Source organism: Saccoglossus kowalevskii, chromosome 13 (assembly GCF_978046115.1).
Source record: "Saccoglossus kowalevskii chromosome 13, keSacKowa6.1, whole genome shotgun sequence".
NCBI classification, from domain to species: domain Eukaryota; kingdom Metazoa; phylum Hemichordata; class Enteropneusta; family Harrimaniidae; genus Saccoglossus; species Saccoglossus kowalevskii.
In genome coordinates, this window is record NC_140653.1 from 9,232,904 (window position 1) to 9,246,670 (window position 13,767).

General features: G+C 39.6%; 1 protein-coding gene across 2 annotated transcripts; it reads right to left on the reverse strand.

The window, feature by feature from the left end:
• Positions 1–2,832: 2,832 nt before the first annotated feature.
• On the reverse strand, positions 2,833–13,345 carry isl1 (ISL LIM homeobox 1). Of its 2 annotated transcripts, NM_001164996.1 has the most exon segments (7): positions 2,833–4,300; positions 4,303–4,381; positions 6,592–6,777; positions 10,370–10,665; positions 11,939–12,195; positions 12,779–12,968; positions 13,205–13,304. In NM_001164996.1, coding segments are annotated over 7 exon segments (1,149 nt in total). In that variant the 5' UTR covers positions 13,230–13,304; the 3' UTR covers positions 2,833–4,184.
• Positions 13,346–13,767: the final 422 nt, after the last annotated feature.

Genomic DNA, 13,767 nt, shown 5'->3' on the forward strand with positions numbered 1-13,767 from the left:
CTCAGAGGCCGAGAACAACCTATGTGCATAAATTGCTAACATAGATTCCAGAAGTGTGTTTTTCTGACGCACTAATCAGTCAAAAGTAAGATAGGGATAACTGAAACTATGCAGTGACTCGAATTGCTTAGATTACTATTATCACAGAAAAAAATATATTCGTTTGACACTAATCCGATAATGAAACATAACATTGAAATTCTTACTTGAAATATAACGCTAGATATTGAGCTAAACGATGGAATATCAATTCAGCGCGTGTCTGTGAAAGTTAAATACAAACAAATTTGGATATTGATTCAGCAGAAAGGCGGAAAACAGAAACTCGCGGTCAAATTAAAATTGACCTTCTTTCATTACATACAACCATGCCAGCAAAGATTTTCTTTTTCATTTTATTTTATGGTGATACCATTTACCGAATTATAACACACAATAACTCTGGCTTTGTGAATGAGGCTCTGTCAGCACGTACTGTTGGCGTAATTTAGACACTTATGAAAATTAATATAAAAGCATATTGGCCCTTTGGTGATTGTCCCCCGTCATCTATTGTCGATTACATTTTGTTTGCGTTCCATGTTTTCTGTTATCACTTTGAACCATGTTAAGTTGAAACACATTCATGACAAATTCTGACATATAGAAAAATGAGCAAAAATGAATTATCTACTAGTGGGCTTTTACGTCTCGTTTCCATGGTTTCGATGGACACAATGGAAGTTGTCATAAAAGCTACTATAACTGGGTTCAGATGTTGAGTAAAACATGCTTATGGGAGAAGCAATATTTTGCCGGAGTTCTAATTTGATTATGCTTGGCTCCTCCCCCCATATTTGGTAATGGAAAAGGAAATTAAGGGTAATGGTGTACGGTATAAATAAAAATGGACACTTTTAGTTTTACTTAATACAACGTTGGTGATAAATAATGCGAAATTCTCGTTTTTGTTATCTGTTTATTTTAGTCCTGAGATTGGAGAATTGTGAAAGCTAAACGAAACAAAGCACTGGCAGACACCAACTTCAGACATTCTGGGGGTACAGTATCATTTGGGGAATGAATCGCGGCGGTTCTAACACTACAATGAACAACATGTACAGCAGTGGAGATAAAACCCGTATTGGATTACCCAATGCTTTCTCCTACCGGTCCCTGTCAAACGATCGAACTATGCACATACAAAAAACGCCGTTTTTCTGACTGACTGCCTCGGTTTGGTGATAAGGGGGTTTGCAACACTGTTCAGGTAGAATCTTTTGAAAGGGTAAAAAGCCGACAAACACGGCATGAATAGAGATATGTGAATCAATCTTTGGGGGTATAATAAGATCAATCAGAAGTAGAAGCGATCAAAGAGACCCTTTCCTTATTCACGTACAGAGTTTTCCACTCGTCGAGACAAAGGTGTTTTACAATACGCACAGCAGGTTAAAGTTTTTGGAAGACTAGTATAACATGCCGCACAGAGAGCTTCATTTGAGGTGTAAATTTGCGGGGAGTGGCCGCCTGGAGTGACCAATCTATCTCATATATTGCCGAGCAATACGCCGAACACTAAATTTTCCAACAGACAGGCACACTCGATATTTGGCCACAATCATAGTGAGACGTTGGTGTGCTGTGACTTGTAGGGAATCTCGTCGAGAATATGTCACATAGACCAGTATAAGCTAAATGTCAGTCACAGAGACCACCAACACAACTGGGGAAATTCAACACCCAAACAGAATACTAACTACGTGGCATGCCCCAGTGACCATTCCCAGCGACAGGACTGTTTACGGCCCCAGTCTTGGGTGCAACTTTTATAATTACGGGATAATAATAGGACGGCATTCTTCTCAGGGGAAAAGTGTCCCTCGTATTTTACCTATTCTATTGAGCTAAGAGACGATAATAGCCGACCAGATAGTCGCTCTTGACCGTATGGTTAGATGTGTGGGCGGTAGTTTTGTTTGGTCAGTGACGACACGCTCGCCAATTAGCAGCTATTGTCCAATTGTATATATTACCGCTCATTAACAATCTAATTAAGTCTCACGCTATCGACGCGAAGGTCTCGATGCCTTTCAACGAGACATCGGACTAAACATTAAACAAGTTGGAGGGATTTGGCAAGAAAATAAGGGCGGAGCGGGTGCAGTTAATTACCTATACAATTCGTGCTGAATAGTGTGACTCCGACAAGCAATTCGACAAAGTCGAATCAGGCGTCGGAAAGAAAAAAAAATGCACAACTTAAAAATGAGTATTCAGGAGCTTTCAGAAACTGACGTTTCCCGACTAATTTCAGCCGTCTTTGAAATGGGCCAGACGGGAAGACAGTTAGACGCCCAACTGCAACTGATTATAGGTCAGCCTGCAATTGTCAAACCTTGGCGGCAAGGAGAAAATGGTACATGTATCTGGCAAAACTAGCGTTTGTAAAGAAAACGTAACTAAAAGAAAAATTCATATAAATTGGGTCAATTAATTTCAATTATATGAATAAAAATGCGGGGAATCAGTAAGTAAAACTACTTTAGCAATGGCATATGGTACTCGAACACAAACGCCGTGATGAAGTTTGTTTTATCGACGATTCTAAAATTGTTAAACAACGGCCAATTAACGATAAATGTTAAAACAATGTGGGTAACAGAGTTGAAAAAGAGCTGGAATGGCATGAAAGCGATGAGCAATCGATGCAATTATTCTTGTACTGGTAGGCTTAATTACATAGTGACGCTATGAAAAGACTTTGGACAGTCGTCTTTAATGAACGAACGACTACCCAAAACAAGCAAAACAAGTAACCATGTTGAGACAAAAAAATAAGACCACACTTCGTCGTATTCCGGTTTCACAATATATTTGTATTTATTTTTAAAGGTTGGAGAAGATTGCTCCTGATAATTATTATCTTCATTACAAAAAGAGTTGTTACATTCTTGTATCATCTGCCTCAATGTTTCTCACCCCACCCAAAGTGAGTTAATAGTTTTATATAAAAAAACGTAACTTTCATCATCTAAACATGTCTTACGTCCGGTGCAGTGGTTTTTTGAATAAAATATAACAGCACTGCCACAATAAGCGTCTCTCTGTGACGTGTCCATATTATAAATAATATAAAATGTAACAGTAACTAGTTGGTTGTGCGATTCCAAATTTCAAAGAATAGGGACAATATAGTTGCAAAACGCTGAGAAAATTCGATAAAACCGAGTCCTCAGGGCAGTCCATTCCAGGTAAAGGGCAGAACACCAATATTGATATACCAGCAGTTTGCATCAAGTTTTGTTTGTCTTCCTATTTTCATTCTAAATATTGCATTTGGATGAACGCAAACACTGGATATATCGCTACTAAATTATTTTCCCACTTTCCTTTTCAGTCACATAAACGGTTGTCCACCTACCAATGTGGCTGCCTGCGCCTCGAGGCCTCCTAGTCTATGGTCTACTAATATCACTACGGGTTTTCAGTTACACCATAGCTTGTTAGTATTCCGACATTTTATATATACTTTGTTCGTCTGAGGTTGTTTGGGACGTTGTCGGTCATACAGGCATGCAAAGACAGCCCAAACACAGAGAGTAAATACAGTGATGGATTGCCTCCCCGAACCACCACGATGTAGAATGGATGAGCCATTGGGTTTTGGAAACTGGCAGGACAGTTTCAGAAGTCGATTTTTGTCTGGCCTCCAGTTGCCAGTATACTCGTTGGATATAACCACTAACTCTACAGTACATACTATTAAATGGAATCTTCCCAACCCCAGATGTCTAATTGACACCACCAAGCTGGGTTTATAGTCGCACCCAGGGTTAAATGCGTTCTATCCATGTGATTCCGGATCGTGATTTCTTGCGATAGATGGTAGCAATAAAATGCGTTCCTCAGAGAACCCTTTGTCATTGAAGGGGTATAAAAGGCTCAGTTGCTTCTAAAACCGTCAGACCCGACCTGCTTTCGCGTCATCGTCCTTATTGTCGCTTATCACCAACGTTAACATGTGGGAGTTTTTTTTTAATGAAAAATAATGTGTTATAAAGATGTTGTGTTAAAATGAGAAAAGTCCCAGCTTACGTCCTGGCAGTTCTGGCGAGTTATGGTCCATTGGCGACGAGCAGACGGGCGGCGAATTTCCCAAGTCCGGCATTGAAGTACGGTATGGTGAATGCATTGCATTTCAGCTAATTCCTTTCACGAGACGCGGAGAGTGGTAGCATGGCACACTTAATCCCACAGAGCAAGGTGGTTGTCAATCGCTCCCCGCAGAAACAGTTTGTGGAGGGGGGTTCCCCTCCATGCTAGACAAGGAGTCCTCGGGTGGGGGTGTAAGAGTATTCTCATGATTTGGTCCTTGTGGATTTTGTTCAGAGAAATTCACCTGCAAATACCAAAATAAAATGTTAATAGATTTTAGTCAAGATAACAATCCAATATTACAGCCCCAGAGCCGCGTTATTGCAGCGGCTTCGTCATGAACGATTAGTTCTCGTAAAAAATCGATGCACGCCTACTTGCGTCCGTATATAGAATAACCTTTAACTCTACAGAGAGTCACATTTTCCAACAGACAGGTTCCCACAGAAAATCGGTCTCCCATCCTACGCATATACACCATGTCTGCTCAGTGTTAAGTTGACTGAAGTTCGAGGATGGCAGGGGGATGTTTCGATATATTGCATACTTTTTAATTGGACTCACGTGATACACATGACAAATGTAAATAATGTGCACACGAGGAACGAAATTAAAAAAATAACATCATAAACAAGTAACACTGTTCGTGGGAGGAAATACAAACTTGTAATTTGTGTCAAGTCACTTGGGGTTTTTATCCTCATTGCTAGAATCCCGGTCATTATCTTGCGATAATGCTTGGCGGATTTTGTATTCCATGCCACGCTCTGTCAGTAGTGTGGTTTGGGAACTAGAGGAAAACCACTGAATGTTGGGAATAAGGAAAAGAAAACCACAGGGAAATACGCTCTAACTGGAAATTTCCAAAGATGTTGCCGGAAAACCACAGCATCAAAATGGCGGGTTTTTATATTTATTTGAATTGGAGTTTGTTTTCAAGTTGCCAGGGGAAAGGAACGTCGCATTTTCTGGTAGACAGATGATTTGAATTAAAAAAACAAAACAATTTTTTTTTACATAAAAATAAGTCCGAAACAATCATGAATACAATAAGTTCTACTCTTGTATTACAATAATGGTTGTATAATATCATGGACTCGCCAGTGAGAAAAATATTAATAGTGACATATTATTAATATTCTTACTCGAAATATATTATACAACATTTAAAATTGTTCAATACAAAATTATTATTAGAGTGACGATTCGGAATCAATCATCAGTGTGGTATATGATAAATACAGCGGCCGGAAAACTCAGATGACCATGGTCAGTGTATTCGTCAAACCCCTCAGGGCACTGGAACACACTGTGTGTAGTGTGTAGAAGTAAAACTAAATAAGACATAAGCGAGACGCCACAACAAGACTGAATTTGTATTCGCCAAAAAAGATTAAAACTTCAAAATAAGATCTAGGTTGTTCATTTTTAGATACACTATTATATAAATGAAACACGTGGATTTCAACTGGTTATTTGCGTTTTCGACCAACAGGAAGTTCCTAGCAGATGACATTCACTCCATTCTAAAACATATTTAACCAATCATCCCCCCAATTGTAGGTCTCCGAGAAGCTGTTATTTCTTCCAATCACGTCTAGCAAACATATAATAGGCTTAATCACTATTCGCGCCAAGTTTTTAGCAATCTCCGCTATATCTGCTGCAGATAGTATTCACTAATACCCCGAGCCGGCTTGCAAGAGCTTAGTAGAGATAATTTCTCCCAACCAAGGGGCGATCAGTACGTTGCTGGAAATTAAAGTTTTCTCTATGATTTTAAACGGATTTGCGCCTATATAAAACGCGATGTATGCTAGGAAAGGGATATTCCGGAATTTGTTAAATATCATCAAGCGCCAAGCATTCTAGATCTAAGTACATCTATTGTGCGTTCTATGTAATAACTGAATTAGGGTGACACCGTATAATCGTCTGCAAAGGGGGATGATTGGAAAAAACGAGCAAGAAGCTTGAGAGTTTACCGGAGTGTAATTTTTATCAATTTCGGATTAGTTCTTCTCCTGGCTCGAAATGTTTTGGTATTGTGTGACAAAACCAGTCTTAGGGTTTTGCGTTGAAAATGCGGCTTATACGAGATGAACTGGAATATGGCGCCGATAGAATGACAGTCAAATGTTTTTATCCAAGCATAGTAGAATTGTATGGGCTTACGTGCTTTATACGTGTCTGAGAAATCTGTGTGCGATTTGATGATTTCGAAATTTATATAATGTGTTTAATCTCAAAGCCATAAAAGGTGCTATCGCATCGTACACGCGTTGATTTAATAACAATAATAATAGGGATAGTTTGCGTCTCTAATTTTGGAAGGACATACTTTGCCTAATACATTACTACTCCGGCAAGTAAGTAGCATAACTTGTGGCCAGTGGATTTACTGGTCATTCAAAATAATTCAGCGATTTCTTGATAAAATTGACGTAAACTTACCAACTGTTGAAACGCCGGTTGTTCTATATCACTTTTCAATGCGAAATCACTAAGCGCTTGCCATGCGGGTGGTTGTTGTTGGTAACTGGTAACTTCCACTGGATTCGCCTGCATGTTACCCTCGTGCCGCACCGGGCTTGATGCTACCATCGGAACACCCTGGAAACCTTGCACCCGTTGGTTATTCTATAAAGAATCGAGATCGCAATAAAATTACACAAGCGAATGTTATAATTTCATTTCATAACGAATCACAATTGCAGCGTCTCAGTTGACAACACCCCCAGCATAATCAACAAACATGATCGTTTTGGAGAGTTATTCAAAACTCAAATGAATGCAATTGTCGATATTGCGATCGATACAAGATCCACTCTGATAAATTAAAAACAAAACGAGTTTGAAACAGTCAACTCAATAGCTGTGATAATTATAACAAAGGTATTATAAGTATTTGCCACATAATAAAGTTTAGCTGGACTGGATAAATGTTCATCGTTAAATAACTATGCCTTGATTTTCAATACTAAAATAAAATTACAAAACATCTACGGTGTCAACCCGGGCGACTTAAAAGGAACACCCCCCTCGTTGAACTGAGTGTGTCTTTTAAATACGTCGCTTTGCTTGAAATGGAACACCTGGTTATAAAACACACATTTGGAGTGCAGTGAGTGGTCGAATTAGACCGGCGTAGCACAGGGGACATTGGGGGAAAGTTGAGACGTGTAATAAACATACAGTCACCTACTCTGCACTTGTATGTGTATGCCGTTATAACACGTGTTGCCTATCGTGTTTACGAAAATCAGACAAACTCTTGACAAGTTGGAGGCCATTTTAAAAACCATTTACTTGTTGGACGTTTATGGAAAGCTGTTGGCGAAGAGATTCAGGTGTGTTTTTCCACCTCGTTAGCCTCGCCAAGCACGTGGGGGTAACCTAAGCTCAGTTTGCAGAAATAAGTTTGCACGGGTAATCAACAAAAAAACATCACACTTGGAGTACGTCGTATTGCCAGTGAAGGGCAGTTAGTGCAAATAAACGAAAAACGTTCTCAAGTGTGGTGACAATGGGTTGCTAAGTGTAGAAAACTGGCGAGCATAACGTTAGCTAAAAAGTAAAATCTAAAAAGCTCAGCTGGTGCTGTGTGTAGTAATAGTAAATTCTGCCCCAGGTAGCAAACAGTATTTTCGTCAAACCTTTTCACGGCAAACAGTGCGATTAGCGGAGAGGGTCGCTCTAAGTTGACCTTCCTTCACCGTCAGCTGTCGCCCAGTGTATGCATAACCATCTTTAGCGAATTGTAGGGGACACTGCTCTGTGCAGTGTGTATGTGTGTGTATGTATGCATACATGCAGTCAGAACATTTGGGGCTCTTCCGGAAAAGCAAACAGCAGTTGACAAATTATTTGTACAACTGTGTCCAAAAAGACCCCGAAATGCACGTTTGGACCTCATTATAAAACGATTCGAAGATACGAATATTTATGTAGTGCAGGGATTTGACCGATAAGTCAGCTCTCTGCCCAACCCCCATACAAATACAACCATATCTAAAATACACATCACTAAGTCCAGAAGTGCTACACAGAACAAGCGCTCACTGCAGTTGTAAGATCGTTTTTAAATGATCAGACTGAGGACCACAAGTCGCGATGACCTGTCACCTTGCCACCAGGCCTCCACGACACCCAGCGTTCACAATAACCATATTTATTGCTTCTAGTCACCAACTAGTCATTTGCGTAATAACAAATAAAATTTGAAGAAGTAGGTAAATTGATAACGAGAGAACAACGCAAAATACGGCTGGGAGGCTATGTGGGATGGATTTACGAGGACTATATTACATATATATGCCTCATACAGTGTGTTGAGAATCCTGGGCCCGGACGTTTTAACTCGATAGCGTATATAAAGATGATAATGCAGTTCATAATTGGTGATCTCATCGGGGGATGTGTTCTAAACTCCATTGTTTTCTTCTAGGGGGAATTCCACCAATTCCCCTAACAACAAAACGTCAGATAGGGCAGTCAGATTACATGGCAATAAGGCTACCATTGCTCACTATATCGACAGCTGAGCGTGACAGCCAGCAACATTATCAAGATTCGCCCTTCAACCCGATCTTATAATCCTCAAGCAAATTGATTCTATTCCATGAATGACGGACACGAAGAAACTTGTAAGTTGTGTGGGGTCAAGGGTCAATGCGAGAGAGCAATTAAAGTTATCTACGAACGAACACATCATAGACTATATGGACACATGCATGATCGAGTTGAGTAATATCATCTCAACCAAAAATCATTATTTCTGGAAAATAACCAAATAAATTGAATGAAATTTCAAAATACAATTAAGAATATCAATATTCTAAATATCACCTAGTACTATTCAATATTAAACAAATAATATATGAATAATTAGCTAAATTAGGCCACCTTAATAGTTTAAACGAAAAATATTTATCAGTCTGACAATAATTAACCAAATATAGATTTGAACATAATTGTAGAGGATTGGTTTCAAACGCCTGTATATATCATACACGACACCCCCTAAAATGATAATGAGCGATGCCAATCTTGACTTGGGAATCATTCAGTTAATAGCTATCACATGCTGTGAGGAGGTGAACACACCGTATACATGTGCGTGGTTTACAACTTTAAAAAAATACCCCCCCCCCCCGAAAAAACAGCAATATTTTCTTTCCATGATGATAATTGTTTTGAGATCAGGCTACCACGGATGTTGGTAGAATTGTGTTGCGAAAAGTCAATAGATTTTTAGAGTATTTTTTTATAATATTAATGGTTTTCACAATTAACAAGTATGCCTTTTTAATAATTAACATCAGTGTGGAATTCCTGTTATGAACCATCTTCTGCAGATGGGCAAGATGATATTTAATCACATGGCGAATTCCTACCAACAGTCAGTTATGTTTACTTGTATATAAAACAGTGTACGCTTATATATGATATTAATACTTACGATACAGGCATTTGCTTCAAAAATATAAATACAGGGCTATTTTACACATAACTGAAGGCTGTTACAGGGAACCCTCCACACTACGAATTAACACTTCTGTTTGACCTAAACCTTGACAATGAAGGCGCATGCTACACAGTAAACTGTAAAACTCATACGGAAAAATATAATATTAACTGCGTCGTTTTTGTAGACAAAATATTATTTCTATCCGCCATTACGTTTTCCCCTGAAAAAATCACACCCCATCCCGTTTAACTTAGGTTGGCCGGTAAATTAGTCTTCAAGTTGTATCACAGAAATTATGCATACACGAACATTTATACACGTTTTATTTTCTTCTTTTTACCCTACATACCTGTTTATAAATGTATAATCTATTTCCCAGTGGGCCATGACGGAATGTGTTGTTACAAGATCCGATCAGTGAACAGTGAGAAGAAAATTAAGGGAGGGTATGTTGGCAGCTCCGTGTGATGACAACAAATACGATACTAGTTCAATATATGCTATCCATGGTTGGGCAGTACCATCGAACCGTTAAGTATAATATTTATGAAGACAATAATAATAGTAGCATATATTAGTATTTGTCTCCTCGCGAGACTATTTACAACCATGTGAGGGGCGTCTTCGAATTCACGAATAAACGAACGATTTCAAAGGATTATCACCGCACCTGACCGTTAAGCTACGCAATAAAGCATTCTGTGAGCGTGGATCACACATGTGCGTCAACGGGGAGAACAACACCAACGCTCGAGCGCTTACCTTATTTTGTTGTTGTTCCTGCATAAGCTTCATCGCCTGGCTTCTTTTTTTGTCCTTGCAACGTTTATTCTGAAACCACACTCTGATAACCCGTGGACTAAGATTGGTCATTTCAGTTAGCTGTTCCTTCATTAGAGCGTCCGGCCGAGGGTTTGCATTGTAACATGTCCGCAAAGTGTGAAGTTGTTTTTCGTTGAGCACCGTTCGAACCCTCGTTGTTTTGTGGTGTGTCTCTTGCTTGTGTACGTGTGGACGTAGAGAACCGCTACGGTTGTTGTTCATTGGTTCCGCATGGCCTTCAGGTTTGGTGAGGGAGGGGAGAGAAGGGGAAAAATTAGACATTGAAAAATGTATTTAATAACGAATATTATTCCTGACGAAGATTCACGTATTCTGTTGCAATGAAATGGTTTTAAGACTATTCACACATGAATAGACCGCAATACGTAATGTACGATATCCAACAATCCGGAGTAATACCAGAAGGGATGACACTTTCAGATTTACACCACACCATTCAAACAGACAATTGGAAAATCGCAAAGACACTTAAAAGATTAATGAATTGCTTTTATGTATCACCGGATAGATAAAAGACACATCCCGTGCCATACAAAGGAAGAAAGAGAGATTGTTTTCAGTCCAAATAACGTTTGGTCCAATTTTGACAGGTCGAACACTTGTGGGTCTTCCTGGATTGGCAAGACTCGACAACAGCAGGCTTATCAACGAAGATACTTATAAATAGTCAAAACAGGGAGTATTGAAGCATTTTTAGGTCTTGATGTAATCAGCCCGGCTGTTATAATAATAACGTTTTTTGTGAATCCATAATACTCCGTTTTATCAATGAGCTTTTTTTAAAGCATCGAGTATTGCACTCTATTCACTGGGCACGTAATACGGGAGATCACCGCTGCGATAGGGAGATATATCGATGCTTAAAACATACACGAACTTTGCGTATCCCGTTGTGGGAACTCGTTTCCAGAGAACAAAAGCTTCCAACTGCGTAAAAGTCAAATTGTGCGAACACAATATTTCCTACGAAATGAACAGCAGAGAGCCTGAGTAACTTATAGTTTCGAGAAAACGGGACCAGTATGAACGATAAGTTTAGTTTGGGAGAAAACGGTTATTACGCGACCTCTCATATTGCTCGGCGGGTGAAATTAGTGCAGGTGATATTAGAAAAAAAAGAGAAGAAATATATTTTATTCGGCCTATGAGATGTATTTCAACGGCGCCAGATTGTTGAATCACCACAAAGACATGGACAATGGGGCAGCCGCAAGCGTAGCAAATAATCCCTGTGTGTCGTCCATTTTGAGGGCTGTTCGGTCACAAACATGAGCAAATAACTCCCGTTGAGATATCCAAGCAATTTGTCAAAATAATACCTGGTTTTGTTAATTTCAAATCAAGTATGTATCCAAGGTTTTTGAATTATCAGTAGTACTATTATTTTGGTGTTCCTACGATATATAACCGTACTTTGCATATAACAAACTTAAAAAAATAAAACATAGTTACATCCAAGATTTAATAAGAAAAATTGTGAAAACTTACTTGCCATGTATGTGCGGTGGTTATTGTTATTATTATTATTCCCATTAACTTCCCCCGACGCACGCTCGACAACGTCATGGTCTGCTTTACAAAACAGTCCGTCGTCTCTGAGGGCGAATTCGTCCCCTGGAATGAGCTGTCGACTACAAGCCACGCAGCGAAAACAGTCTATATGGAAGATTTTGTTCCTAGCTCGCATAACGAAGTCATTTTTACTGAAGCCCAGGTTGCATTTTGCACACTTGGTCCCAAATAGCCTGCATATGGAAGGAATTAGAGAGAATATACACATGAATCAATTACGACAAAATGAAATAACACTAGGTCACTGCTCGCACACTTAAATTAGGCCTAATTCGCTAACGATAGCAACCCATTTGGGCATGGTAAATTCAACGTCACTCGGGGAGAGGGGGAAATGCGGAATAATTTTATTGGAACCGCACGTCACTGAGCGATGTTTGCACAAACCTGATCAAAATACTCGGCGTATAGTATGCTAAGAAACCAAACAGCGCGACAGGCGAGGCTTTTAACACATGCGTTATAATATAGATATAACGAATTGTTATGGTACCTTGTGACTCTGTATTTACACGTTTAAACAAGCCAATAATAAAATACAAAATAAACTAGATATATATTTTTAATATCAATATTCAAAAAATGATGAAGGCAATGTGGACACATTCTGTTCACGCGGACCTGTATATACAGTGCGTCAAAACAAACCAAGGTTGGTAGGCGGTAGTGATCAAAACGAATTAATTTCGGACCGATCGCTATGATCAGGCGGTGGGAATAAAGTAACGGTGAACGAAGGGAACCTTAAACACTTACCGGACGTAACAACGTTTGCAATAGGTTTTGCTGTCTCTCACGAAACACGTACACGTCTCATCAAGGTACTGGTTGCAGTCCGTGCACTTTAAACACGACGCGTGCCACTCCAGGTCCGGTGCTACTCGTAGGATAAATTGATCTTGAATCTGGTTCCCGCACCCAACACACAATGAGACTCTTCGCTTCTCTGTGAAATAAAAATAATCATGAGACACAAGAAAACAAATAAATAAACAAAACTGCGACGAGTTTTACTAGAACCAGACCGGTATATGCGTTCGGGGTATAAACAGTGTATAGCGTTAAGCTGACTTCGTTGCGAGCGATTGTCACTGTGTGCCGCTTACACATGGGCAGGTCGAAACAAAAACACTGCGTAGTGAGTGAGCTAGGCGGAAACGCGCAGATCAACGTTGTACGTACTCTTTGGATTCGAATCACCCATCATCTCGCCAAGTAAAATTCCGTGGTTCTTCACAACACACTCTACTCCTCCGATGCTGCGATGTCAGATTGGGTGGTCCGACTCTACCACAACTCATGTGGCCAGCTGACAAAAATACTTCAAAAAATTCCGATCTCGAAGGGCGGTGACGCTGATTGGTTGCCGTCATCCGTGTGAATCACGTGGCTGGAGTGGGATGTGTTCTTTCATTGTATTGGTTGTTCTTTGTTTGTTTGTCAAATTACATGACCCCGGCTCGATGAGATACGATTTTCATCAAAATTCATTCATTAGAATTTAGCCTTTCAATTAAATAGCTTTATTAAAACGTACGTGCATTCGTCATAACTTGCCATCCAACAAGTATGGTTTGATGAAACAAATATCGTCATTGGCGATTGTTACGAGAATATTTTTTTTTGTATTGTAAGGCGACGCAAATTGTTCTTGTTTACGCCACCAATTGTCACTGCTTCTGTTTTGAATAACTGGAAACGCGGCTACTGTTCTGTGTTTTCGTAGTTTCTGAAAACCTGTCGGA

Excerpts from the sequence above, each read along its gene's own strand:
- isl1 (XM_078011560.1), bottom strand. The coding sequence starts at position 13,229 with ATGATGGGTGATTCGAATCCAAAGA. Across the intron at positions 12,969-13,204 it reads GGGTGATTCGAATCCAAAGA|AGAAGCGAAGAGTCTCATTG; the intron begins GTACGTACAACG and ends TTTATTTCACAG. Across the intron at positions 4,382-6,591 it reads AACCGGCGTTTCAACAGTTG|GTGAATTTCTCTGAACAAAA; the intron begins GTAAGTTTACGT and ends TGGTATTTGCAG.